Source organism: Sylvia atricapilla, chromosome Z, assembly GCF_009819655.1.
Source record: "Sylvia atricapilla isolate bSylAtr1 chromosome Z, bSylAtr1.pri, whole genome shotgun sequence".
NCBI classification, from domain to species: Eukaryota; Metazoa; Chordata; class Aves; order Passeriformes; family Sylviidae; genus Sylvia; species Sylvia atricapilla.
In genome coordinates, this window is record NC_089174.1 from 48,253,521 (window position 1) to 48,266,654 (window position 13,134).

General features: G+C 37.9%; 1 protein-coding gene across 1 annotated transcript in view; it reads left to right on the forward strand.

Annotated features, from left to right (window-relative positions):
• The first annotated feature begins 403 nt into the window (after positions 1-403).
• MOB3B (MOB kinase activator 3B) overlaps positions 404-13,134 on the forward strand; it is a 35,076-nt gene continuing 22,345 nt past the window's right edge. Inside the window, exon 1 of the mRNA XM_066338868.1 lies at positions 404-968. Within this exon, the coding sequence (XP_066194965.1) occupies positions 551-968 (418 nt within the window). The 5' untranslated portion in view covers positions 404-550. The remainder of the gene's footprint in view (positions 969-13,134) is intronic.

Here is a 13,134-nt window from a genome sequence, read left to right on the forward strand (position 1 = left end):
TTTCTACTGAACTTACATGGGTATTTTGAATGTTATCCAGTGACTTTAAAAAATGTAGCAAAGTGAAAAAGTTGGTTTTAAAATTTGAAGATCATACAAGATTTATTGGATTTCCGTCTTTATAACTTAAGATCCTCTATTTGGGTAGATATTTAAAAAGAAAAGAGAAATTAATTCCTTATTACATTGAAAAATGAGACACTTCTAAAAAGAATTAAATCATCAAGTTAGGGGTTGGGCAGTTTTTAAGGCTTATTGTATATTTTTCATATAATTGCTAGAAAATTCTAGTAGAACAGTAGCAAACTGACATTACCAGACTTGAGCTTGCCATTCATGTGTATTGTTTCTATATCCTTAGGAAAAGAAGCCTTTCAGGGAGGCTATCAAGAGAGGAGCTAATAAATTGCTCTGAAGTTGATACAAGTTTCTCTGGGAAAAAGAGCAGGGCCTGGAAAACCTGTGATAGACAGCAGCTGTTTTCAGATACTTGCATTAAATCTCAGATGTGCTTTCCTGCCAGCAGCTGCAGTGCAGAAGATTAGCAGACATGTCCATAGCACTCAAGCAAGTCTTTAATAAAGATAAGACTTTCCGCCCAAAACGCAAGTTTGAACCTGGAACCCAGAAGTTTGAACTTCACAAACGAGCGCAAGCATCTCTCAACTCAGATGTGGACTTGAAAGCAGCTGTGCAGTTGCCCAGTGGAGAAGACCAGAATGACTGGGTGGCTGTTCATGTTGTTGACTTCTTCAACAGGATCAATCTCATTTATGGAACTATCTGTGAGTTCTGCACAGAGAGGACCTGCCCAGTGATGTCTGGAGGCCCCAAGTATGAGTATCGGTGGCAAGATGACTTGAAGTACAAGAAGCCCACAGCATTGCCAGCACCTCAATATATGAATCTTCTCATGGACTGGATTGAGATGCAAATCAACAATGAGAATATATTTCCTACAAGTGTAGGTAAGTGTGAAGAAGAAGTCCTAAAGCATAAAGGGCCTTTCATTCTTGTACTAAGCATATTCTCTTCCCACATATTTAGGAACATTAAAGAGCAGGTGGGGAGGAGGAGGGATCAGAACTAGTATGCATATGCAGAGTATGAAACGTTAACTGTGGTTGCTAGATGTGGTAGTGTTTGTTAGCCTTAAATGTTTGTCCCTGACAAGCCTCTCAGGCTAATCACTGAGGATTATCAGCATTGTATTAATACCTTTTTGAGAGCTAATCAAATTCGCATGGCTTTGCACTTTGTCCTGCGATTTAGACAGATACAGAATGGATGGAAAGCAAAACCAGTCAGAGTGATCTCCTAGTATGTGCATCTATGTACTAGACAGCGGAGAGTCAGGAATGCAGTTAACTTAGCCCACCCTCTCTTGATTTCTCATCCAAAATTCACAAGTTGTGAAGTGAATTATTCTTCAAAGTATTGTTGTCTGTACTACATATAACTAATAAGCATTGATATTATATAAGCAGACAGCCCAGATGAGAGAGCTTTTAACAGCTTCACCAATTTACTTTTATAATATTCTCTGAAGAGTGGCACAAGTAGGTTGAAGTATCCTTGCTTTGTGAAGAATCCACTGCACTGTGCAGTGTAGGCAGCATAAATATTTATCTGTGGCTGTATGCAACAAGAAAGTTGTACTTTAGAAATGTTATGTACTTTCATGATTCTTAGAAGTTTTAATTAATGGCTCTTGATTTACTGCTTTCAAATGGAAAAGCTGGGAGCTTGCTGTAAGAAATGTAAGTTGTTGTATATTATTTGGACCAGAGGAGTAGCAAACAAGAAGAATGCCATATGTTTAGATTAGTTCAGCCCAATATTTTGGAGTTTATAGGCAGCTAGGGCCAGCAACTAATTGGTACATAATGCAACAAAGGTGTGTCTATCAGTGTTTCCAGACCTTTGAATTACCTTACTGTTGGACTTGATGGCTATTTTTCTGGACAAACCTGTGTTTTGTTTCATAGTTTCTATTATTTTTCTCTTCTACTCTAATAGGTAGAAAGGATGCAGTAACTAGATTCTTAATCTGGGCTTTGACAACCTGGCAAGAAGGAGGGTATCAGAGGAACCAGTATCATACATTTTTGCACAGTGAAAAATGGGTTTGATTTCTCAAGCATTGGTTGCTTTTAGTTTCTTCAGGTTAAATGATTTTTAGAGTTGAAGATTGGTTAAAGGTGCAGAGAAATGCATGATTTTACTTCCACTGGTACTTCTGCATGCTTTTTTTATACCACTTTGCTATCTTGGAATACTCCAATACTGTTTTATTCTCTTGTGGTTTGCATATGTAGAAAGTGTTGTCTGTCAGCAGATATGGGAAGCAGGTGTGCTAATGGATTTACTGAACCGACTAATAATCTTTAAGACACAAGCATTCAGCCCTAGATGCCACCCCCATTACATTTGTAATTAGATATAAAGGAGCTTTTGTCCTGATGGTTTACCTATTGTAAGCTAAGAATGAAATCAGTAAATAATCTCAGTCTACTTCTCCTCCCAACAGATTTAATTCAATCAAATATGAATAAACTGAAGAAGAGGAAAGACATCTAGTCTTTAAATGGTGCTGGACTCTGATAAAAGTCAAAACAGGAAAGCTCAATGTTCGTGAAAATCTTCATTTCACTTGGAGTAGACCCAAAGGAAAGGGACAAGTCTCCTTGTATTGGATTGTGCCATATTCATATTATAGACTGAGATGGTTGGACAGTCCTATAAAAAGATTTTATAGATACCTTTAGAGCATTATTAGAACAGCACTTGTACCCCTATTCCTTTCTGGCCTCCTCTTCAGCCTTTGTTGCAGATGCTGTGCTGGCCCTCTGCATACTTCTCCTTATCTTTTTGATTTATCACTTTTCATATGAAACTGTTGATAAATTTGCTTGGGAGGCTTTAGATCTTTCAGTTCAGGAACAGATGTATGATGTGTTGAATTCAGTGTTCTGGGTATCTCTTATGTGAGCAAGTCCCTACTTAGTAACTCAAAACAGTCAGAGGGAAGTTTGGATCTGTTCCTGGGGAAAGTTGCCATTCAAAAGAATTTTTTTGATTGATTTTCACACCAATCCCATGTTTGGACGTGATACTACCTGTCAACCTACCTGAGTACTCCATATAAAGCTGTTGAATGAAAAGCAGTCACTCAGCATGTGTATTTGTTACCTGTTCTACATTTCACAAGTGGTCAGAAAGGGAACCTTTGTTGCTGTTAGGTACTGTTTGTTCCTACCTGTTCTACAGAAGTCTTTGTTTAGATGCACCATAGGCATAGTACTAATTAAAATATGTATTTTCATTCGTAAAAATCAATGGCAATAAATATGACAATTGTTCATTTTTCAAAAGAGCAGAAATAAATCTTGAAAGATTATATACTCAGAACACAAAAGAGGCTTATGTATGACCTTATTAATAGGACAACAATTTTAGAGTACTGAGTGGTTGTAACTTACAGATTGCTTCATTGCTTTGAATCTTTCTAGTCTAAAGATAATTGTTCTGGTAAAAAAAAAATGTGTCCAATGGATGGTATTTGAGCTGACTTTTCCATTAGCAAACAAGTTTGATAAGGAGATCTAGAGCTGGATTAGTAAGAGCTTTTTACAGAAACCCTGAACACACTTTTCTCAGCTTAATCCTATTAAACTTTTCCTCTTTCTTTTGGCATATCTCATGCAAAGTGTCTGAAGGGGGATTTCAATAGCTGTGAGTAAGTGCAACTTTCACTGAGGAGCTAGTTTCAGGGAAAATAATTTCAGAGTAGTGATAGCTGGGTTTGGTGGGATTTTGTGGTGGTGTTCCTCTGTGGTTTAAAAAAAAAAAATCACATTAATGCAATTGAGTTATAAATGTTATATTTAACCTTGTCAGTGTTTATACTGGTTCAATTGCCTCTTGCCCCTTACCAGTCAACCTGTGGTCTGGTATTTCCTCTCTGCCTCTCTGATTTCCCTTATCCTTCTGGTTTATTCATTTTCTGGTAAAGAGCCTCTTCTGTCAACCACTCTCCCACTTATAGGGAGCTAGTTGTATGGAAACAGAAGAACTGTCAAGAATTATGCGCAGGTGATAAAAGCAGGTGCTGACTATCAAGACCACTTCTTTGTACAGCAAAACTTCAAGGATTTTTAAAATGTCCTCACAGTCTGTAGACGATTGCAGACATGATTATGTTCTTGTTATTTTTTCCATTATCAATTTCTTTATCTATTTACATGGGTTTAAGGCACGTAAGAGGCTGACAGCTCTGTAGGTAACCACATAGAGATTTTTCTCAGTCCTCAGTGAGTGACAATGCGGTAATAGAACAGAGGAGAGTCTGTATGCCTGCTCAGCCAGTACAGTGAAGTTATCCATCCTCAACATGAATTTCTGTAATGTGCTTGTTTTTTATTTAGCTTTAGAGTAAATTCTTTGGTAGATACTATTCGCTCTTTAGGGCACCTAGTAGTCTCACTGTTTAAAACTTTTCAATGAATATATTTCTCAGCTTTTGGTAAAGTCTGAAGAAATAATTTGTGGAGGAAAGCTGTAAATCCTTGGAACAGATGCAGTTTTTGTTGAACCGCAGTCATCAGCTTTCACCATATGAGGTTTGGCAATGTCAAAAAAAAGAAGCTAATAAAGAAAGCAGCTCTATTCTTCTGCACTCTCTTTAAATCCAGGTTTCCAAACATGATAAATTCATTTGCTTTAGGCTCTTTCCTGTACTCATAGCAGCCTTAAAATGAGAGTAATTATGTGTTTGGATTTTCAGTGAATGGGATGCTGAGGTTTATTCTGCTGTAACAGTCACAGGGAAATTTACACAGACCACAGGGCATTATGTCACTTACTCTAATCTGAACTCACAGGTCAAAGAATATCTCCACATGATTTTTTCATCATGTCCACAGACTGAAATGACAAGATGGTCAAACGACAAAAAATATTGCTGAAATTAACAGAAAAATGACTTATTTTCTGGCTTGACACAATGGATTTTTTTTCTCAATGAAGAAAGCAACGCATTTGAGAGAGAACACAGGTTGTGCCATCTCCATCCTTCAGGGTTTTCAAGACCAGACTTCCCAAAATCAGTGCTAGCCTTAAATATTATGTGATTCTTTATTCCAATTTCAGCACTGCCAGGCTGCCTAAGGAAGTAAAAGAGCTAAACTGATTAAAACCTTGTTAGGCAGTTTAAGAAACCACAGTTTGATATTTAAAGGAAGTACAAAATCACTTCTAAGCTACTAAGCTGTGGGAGTTTTTGTATAAGAGGATTTAAAAAGTTATTAATGTAATCAAATAACCTAGTTATGGCTGATAAAAAAAAATACTCCAAACATATTTAAAGCCTAGGACTTCAGCTGAAAAATTAATGTATTGTTAATTAAGTACTTATCAATACTTTGGCTGTTCCATATGTGACTAGTAAATTTTGGTAGCTACAGTTTCAGTTTTTTGCACAGAGCATCTGTGTGATGCTGCTTCCCAAGAAAGGAGCCCAGTATGTCACCAGAATGCACGTTTAAAAACAGACCAAGGTTTTGGAGGGCCATTGTGGACACGATTCAAATTTTTCTATGGTTTCCTACTAATATTTTGATAGGGTTTTCTGGATCTATCCAGTTATAATAGTTACTGCTTGAGGCACTTTTTTTTAAACAGCATGAGAACAAATGACTGGTGGATGTAAACAGACTGTGCTCAACTACTTTTACTGTGTAAAGGTCTCTTCACAATACAGCCTGTAGAAATGTGGGGGGCATGTTTGACATCACTGACCTTTTCTTACAGTTATGTCTATCTTATTCCTGTTCCGAAGTATGAGGAAGTGTTCATAGTGTGGGCAAAGTGGTGTTTGCTGGCATTTCATGCATATACTTTTTCTTCATTATTGGAGCTGTTGCAGTTGCATTATCTAGGAATTGCCATTGTTTCGTGCACATCCATCCCACAATGAAAAATACACAATCTCTATAGCTGGTATATTTCCTTTTTGTAAGACAAAGCTTTGCCAAGGACCAAAGGGAGGGGTCAGATTGCTGGCTGTTAGCTGGTAATTCAGTCACCCAGTGCTGGATGCATATAACTGTAGTCTACCACCTGAAGACTAATCTAAAATCCAAGATCTGCTTGATCTTTGCACCTGTCACACTGTTGATGAATTTGGTCTATAGAAGAGTTTTATTTTGTAAAGCTTATCTGCTTGCCCCTATTCTTGATCACCCCTTCTACATGGTTGTATCTGCCAAGAGCTTTGAATTAATCTTTGTGTCAATGAAATAAAGAAAAATCTGCAAGACACAGATAGCTATAGTTCTATAGCTACAGCTTTTCTCCAGTCATTAAACTTCATGAATTCTGTATTTACATGTATGTTACAGCAGCAGCAGCACAGCTGTCCTCCTAGAGAGTTTGGTGTCTTGAAATACATGTGCTTGGAAAATACCAGGTGATATTTTACTACTAGATTACATGTCTGAGCTTCTTCCTCCTCACACCTTTTTCCTGTGGTTCATGACCAGTTAGGTGATTCTAAGCAACCTAAGCTGGCAGATGAACCAGCCCACAAACCTAGCATGCTTCAGTCAAAAGATTGATAAAAATTACATGAAGTCCGTCTGGATGGTGAGTGATGCAGTTCAGAAGCTAGCTATCTGGTCTTCTTAGCATTGCATTACTTTCTTGCTGTCTGATTATATCTTGGAGGAATTTTATTTGTATCTGATATCTAAAATGCCTTGATTAGTTTAGGTCATCTACTTATATAACAATAGAGACTGAAGCTTGGGAGTAGTCTAGACACTCCTCAAGCTGCATCACTGTTATCCTTTCCACATGCCTTCTTCAGCATACCCCCTTGGTCTGTTGTTACGCGTACCATTTGAGGTACATAAAGGTCCACTGCCAGCTCAGGCATATGAATTAACTTGTTCTGTAGTTCTGATAGGAAAATATATGCAGTAGAAGGTAAGTGCAAATCTATTGGTGTATTCTCTGCTTTTCCATGAGAAGGATTTGGCATTGCCAGTATGAAAGAACACTGTCTCACCTGGAGAACGTGTACTGGGAGTCTGATGCCTTGTGTGATTTGTTTTCAGTATTATGGTAGCCATTAAGGGCTAAAAATGTACTTGTGCTAACAGACTAAAAAGCAGGTCTCAATGCCTCTCTTCTTCCATTCTCCATTTCTCAAACTTGAGGGGAAAAAAATCCAACTTAAGTGGTGGCATGAATGGTAGTGGAGGGAAAACTTGAGAGAAGAGGGATGTGTTAACTGACACTGCAAAGGTTTCAGTATCTCTGCTCAGTCTGATGCTGGTTTTGGAGGAAGAAAGAAGCACAGAACACCTGCAAAAAGTGGTGTCCCATGTGGGATCTGGAGTTATCTGTCCAATATCTGTCATCTCCCTTGTTCTTGAAGAATTCGGCTTTCCAGCACATTGTCATTACATATTTTGTGGGACGCTACTTAGATTAGTCTCTCAGAGAATCAGCAACACTACAACCACAGCTTTACCCTAACTGAACTTGTGATCTCTTCTCTTTACTCACCTTCACAGCACAGCCTACAATGTCTACAATGTTTAAGTAGGCATGCTGGAGCTGAGCTTGTGTCCAATTCAAAAAGCATGGGAAACGTGATACCTTTAACATGTTTGACCTTGGAAAGTGGGTTTTTGTGAACTGAATACTCTGCATTCTGCAGTGGTGTGTGAATTCCTTCCTCTGATGAAAAAGAAGCATAGCTTCTTATGTGAAAACTTATAAAAAAGACTTTCTGTCACAGGCTGCAAGGCAGAAAGTGTGTAGGAGAAGAATTTACATATCATAATTACTTTGCTGGTTCATAGTTTGGAACATGAACAAAATAAGATTCACAGGAATCAATTTTCTTAGTGACTACTTTTTGCTTATGTTTTTTCCCAAACTGAAGTTTTTGTGTAAGCTCAGAAATATGGTAGAAAATTCATGATAGTCCCTACTCTGAGAAATGTATTTTCATCCTTAAGGTCAATCTTTTGACAACACTGGCACTTTTGGGCATGTTTTATGCACAGTCTGCCCAAGGGAATAGATGTAGGACAGGACATCATCAGCTGCACCAGATATATGGTACAAATCATCAGAACGAATGAAGTGTGGTCATAGAGGCATGAAAATAAAATAATTTAGTCCTCATTTGTTTAAACTACAATCTCAATTTGACTTCACTGTTGAGTGGCTGGTGTGCCACTTGGTGTAGCTCTTAGGGAACCTTTGGAAGGCCTAGATCCAGGAGAAGGGCTTTGCTTCAGCCAGAAACATCAATACTATCTTTAAGTTTCCCGTCCTCTTTTAAAAAGAATTTTGGCCTTCTAAATTCAGGTTAAGTAAATGGAGCAAAATCAGAAATTTTAGGAGGGAGAAAACTTATTAGTTGTTTTTAAATGAGGTTCTCGTATTTTTTATAGGTTGTTTGTTTTTGTGGTTTTTTTTAAGAAAGTAAAATATGTATGTAGAAAATACATGGATAAAAAAACATTGTGTGGCTAAAATCCATGTGTGAGCCCTTGTGGCAAAAAAAATGGTGTGGCCAGCAGGACCAGGGCAGTGATCTGCCCCCTGTATTTGGCACTGATGAGGCCCTCATTGAATCCTGTGCCTAGTTCTGGGCCCCTCCCTACAGGAACAATATTGAGGTGCTGGAGGAGTTTCAGAGAAGGGCAAGAAGGCTGGTGAAGGGTCTAGAGCACAAGTCTTATATGGAGCGGCTGTGGAAGCTCGAAGTGTTTAGTCTGGAGAAAAGGAGTCTGAGAGGGGCATTGCTCTCTACAGCCACCTGATGGAGGGTGTTGTAGCCAGGTGAGGGTCAGCCTCTGCTCCCAGGCAGTCAGTGACCGGACAAAAGGAAATAGTTCCATGTTGAGCTACAAGGAGTTTTGATTGAATACTGGGAAATTTTTTTCCATGAAAAGCATTGTTAAGCACTGGAACAGGCTGCCCAGAAAAGTGGTTGAGTCATCTGGAGATATTTAAAAGACATACAGATGTCACATAGAAGACACTTAGGCACATATCTTAGTGATGGACTTCATAGTGTTAGATTTATGATTCGACTTGATCTTAAGGGTCTTTTCAAAGCTAAAGAATTTCATGATTCTTTTATCTTTAAACACAAAGCCAAGAATTATATACTCAGATAACCTGAAACATTTTTAAGTACAGTGTTCATTCTGATAATGCCATAGAGAAAACCATCTAACTTTTTTAATATGATTATTTATAGGTGTGAGTAAGTCACTTGTGTGTTTACCATTGAAAGACAGCTGTATTAGTACCTTTCTGTGCCTAGTTCTGCAGATGTTCTCTGCTTTGAGGAGCTTTACAGACTCATTAAAAAAAAAAAGTCAGCAAGAGATTACAGGAAGAAAAATAATTTCCAGAGAAAAGTTGTTCAGTATGGCTATTGCTAGGATAGATTTTTCTGCATCTTATTAGTTTGGTCACTGTTTTCAGCTGAACACTTACTGGTAGCACTGCACATGACATGAGTAGTCCTTGTATATATGACTGTGGCTTACGTATTTCTTTTCTTCATGAGTGTGTTTGCATGTGTTAAGGCCATACCAAAAAAAGTGAAAGGTAGGGATGATGGGGGTTATTCTGAAGGGAGTTTATTTCAGAGACTCTGAGTGGTTTCCCTTTAGCTCTGCAGTTGTTGTATTTGCTATTTTTGTGAATGTGGGCCACTGTAGTCCCTCGTGCAGACTCTATTCCTTAGCTACTCAGTACTTCAAGGTAAACAACTTGAAATCTTGACTGTGATGTGATCTTGAAAAAGATGGCTACATTTCTGCTAATGTATTGATTATAAAGGGTTCTGAGAGGCCTAGGACCTTAACAGATAATTTTAAGTAGGAAGAACACCAGTCTCCTTTTTGTTTTTGAAAAATATAAGTGCTTGTGACACTGAATATGTACATATAAGGTTGCTTAGGAGGTGGATGAGAAGAAAAAATATGTCAGTCTTGCACAATTCTCAGTCTTTGAACTGTTAAGGACAATTTTAATTTTGTTAGAAAACTTTTCTACAGTACACACAAACCTCCTGCTTATTCACTGTCCCTTTGTCCTTAGTGAAGGGACCCAAGGCTTGCCATATATGTTCAGCAAGACTGTGATAGAGTACTTCAGCCATTCATTAAAATAGAACAGATTTAAGTTTATGTGCTACATTCACAAAAAGCTGATTTACTTTTGAAAGCAGGTTCCAGTCATCATTGGTTCACTACAGGAGGAGAGCTTGCTCATGTCTTTGTCATAGCTGTCAAACTATTAGCACCACACAGGATTCACAGCTGGCACTGTGTACACAAATACTAGTGCCACTGCTGTAGAACACATTTCTTCATTTAATGTTCCAGCAATGAGCAAGACATGTTTAAATGGATAATTGTTTTCCTTTCAAAAATGGGGTTTGAGCATGGAATTGTTCATATTAGCTGGTTGTACTGTAATACTCCCAAGGCATGTTTGCTACAACATCCTAGCTAATGGAAACTTCAGAAAGTAAACAGCAAAAAAGTTTTTGAAGTATGCACTGAGTGGTAGGAAATAAAGTAACTCAACAAAAATGAATACTCGCCAGCTTATGCTCTGTGCTTCAATAGGGCAAATATCTGCTCTGGTTCTAGCACAGAAAGATGTTATGTGCTGGGGGACTTCCTGACTTCAGGAAACCTAAACAAAACTTAGAAGCTTTGGTAGGCCATTCATCCCTGTTTCTATGGGTCTGTCCAGGAAAGCATAAAATGCTCTCTTACACCTTTTCAATGGCCTGGAAAAATCAAAGCAGAAGCCTTGGGTTTTCAGAGCTGCAATGCAAACACTTCTATAAATAAGACCAATATGTCTGTAGGTGGTGAATGTTAGTTGATGATGAGTCCTTGATAATTGTGTATTGTGTTTTCCCAGTCCACTGGACAGAAAGTCCACACAGCCTTTCTGTGTGACTTGTTTGCTTGTTCCTTAAACAACCATCCTGTGACTGTTCATGGGAAGTGTACAACTTTACAGTGTTATGGTTTTTAAGCACTGTAGAACTTAATCTACAGTCTCCAATCTGCTCATAAATTACCTCTGTTACCCCCACGAAAATCTACTTTCTATTTGACTGGAATTGCACAGATACACAACACAGAAATTTAATTATTCTTTTTCATTCTCTTCTTAACGCTGTAACTGACTGTAAGTTGAGCAATTTTGACTGAAGCTCATCAACCAACACGTTCCAGAAATTCCTTGCAGTGAAACAGGAAACAAAATGTGCACCCTGCGTATGCCTTTTAGCATTCAAAGCCAAAAGATGGAGGCCGATTTTATAAACATATCTGTGACAGGATGAGTATTTGAACTACAAACAGATCTGATGAGTAAAAGAAATAATGTAAATAGTTGCCTTCTCTGTTACCTTCTGCAAGCCATGTGGAAAAGTCTGCATAAGCTGTCTTGAAGCAATAAACTTTACTTCTCCAATCCTAATCTCCAATGTAGGCTCTTAGTCACTTCTAAGTAGTGACTGAGAGATGCCAGGCAACAGTTGTTAGGCTGTAATCACATTAATGACAGGCTCCCCAGAGAAAGGCTCTGAGGCTCTGCAGCCTGTCATTCTTGGGCTGAGTTGTAAGCTCTGTGTCACAGGGATAAACAAGCCTTATAGTACAAATTCCTCAGTTACAGTGCCACAAAACTCACATGTGCATCTTATGGACTGTGGAAATACAAAATAATTTTCAGTGCCTGACACTGTTTATATGAAACCTCTGGTCATTACAGAGTTTTTGATTACACATTTAACCTAAAAGAATTGTTTCCATGTAGTGAAAGGCTGAGGCCTGAATTTTTACCTTTTGCCTGAAGATTCACCCAAGATGCTGTCCAGCAGATGATTTACCACAGCAGTTTGTTCCTTCATGTGCAAAGGGATACAGGATTTTCCCAGAAACACAAACCTGTGTAATGTTTCATATGTCTCCCTTTCCAGAAGTTTGCTTCACTTGGAAAATCCTCTGAGTCATGCTTAGAATCCTTGGAATAGAGGCTATACATGATATGTTCAGTGACTGGTTTTGACTGAGCAGAAAATAACACTTGCTGGAAACTCAAAGATTAGAAAAGACCTGACAAATGCTCAGAGCATCTCAGCAACAGTATGAAGTGAAACAGGCTTTACTGACAGTGATGACACAGGAGACTTTTTATTTCTTCCCATCTCACAGTGAATCATGTCTAGGAATTTCAGGAAGGCAATGCCATTTCATATGCTTGAAAATATACAGTGGAAACTTGTATTTCCTTCTCATAATCAGTGGCACTTTGACTCATTTAGAAAAAAAATGATGGTTGCTGAGTAATCAGCAGGAATCAGAGATAATCAAGAAGGGAATAATCAAAGTCAATTAATAGTTGGAGGGGAAAAGGAAGGACAATGAAAAACAGGTATTTGACAGACTAACCTCTCATCTAGATATGGAAAGAAGTTTTTTCTTTTCTTTTAAATGATGAAAAAAAAGTTTTAAATGATGAAAATGAAGTTTTAAATGATGAAAAGAAAAGTCTTTCTTTTCTTTTCTTTTCCTTTTCTTTTTTCTTTTCTTTTTTTTCTCTTCTCTTCTCTTCTCTTCTCTTCTCTTCTCTTCTCTTCTCTTCTCTTCTCTTCTCTTCTCTTCTCTTCTCTTCTCTTCTCTTCTCTTCTCTTCTCTTCTCTTCTCTTCTCTTCTCTTCTCTTCTCTTCTCTTTCCTTTTCCTTTCTTTTCTCTGAGAAACATAACAGTTTACAAGTGAATATATACTGTCAACACTAGCATAGGGAAATAATAGAGATTGTTATTTGTACAGCATTGACTCTAACCCAACTTAACAGAAAAAACTCAGTCTTCCAATAGACAAATCCCTGAAGCTGGCTATAGCACTCAGCAGCAGAAACATGTCCAAACCACATTCTGGGTGACATCATATCTTTTAGAAAAGTGCCAATGAATATTTAGGCATTATAACAATACATCTGTTTAGAATTTATATGCTTTAAAATTAGTTGTATACTATGGTTGCCATTCCTTTTGGAGTTTTAGGGCT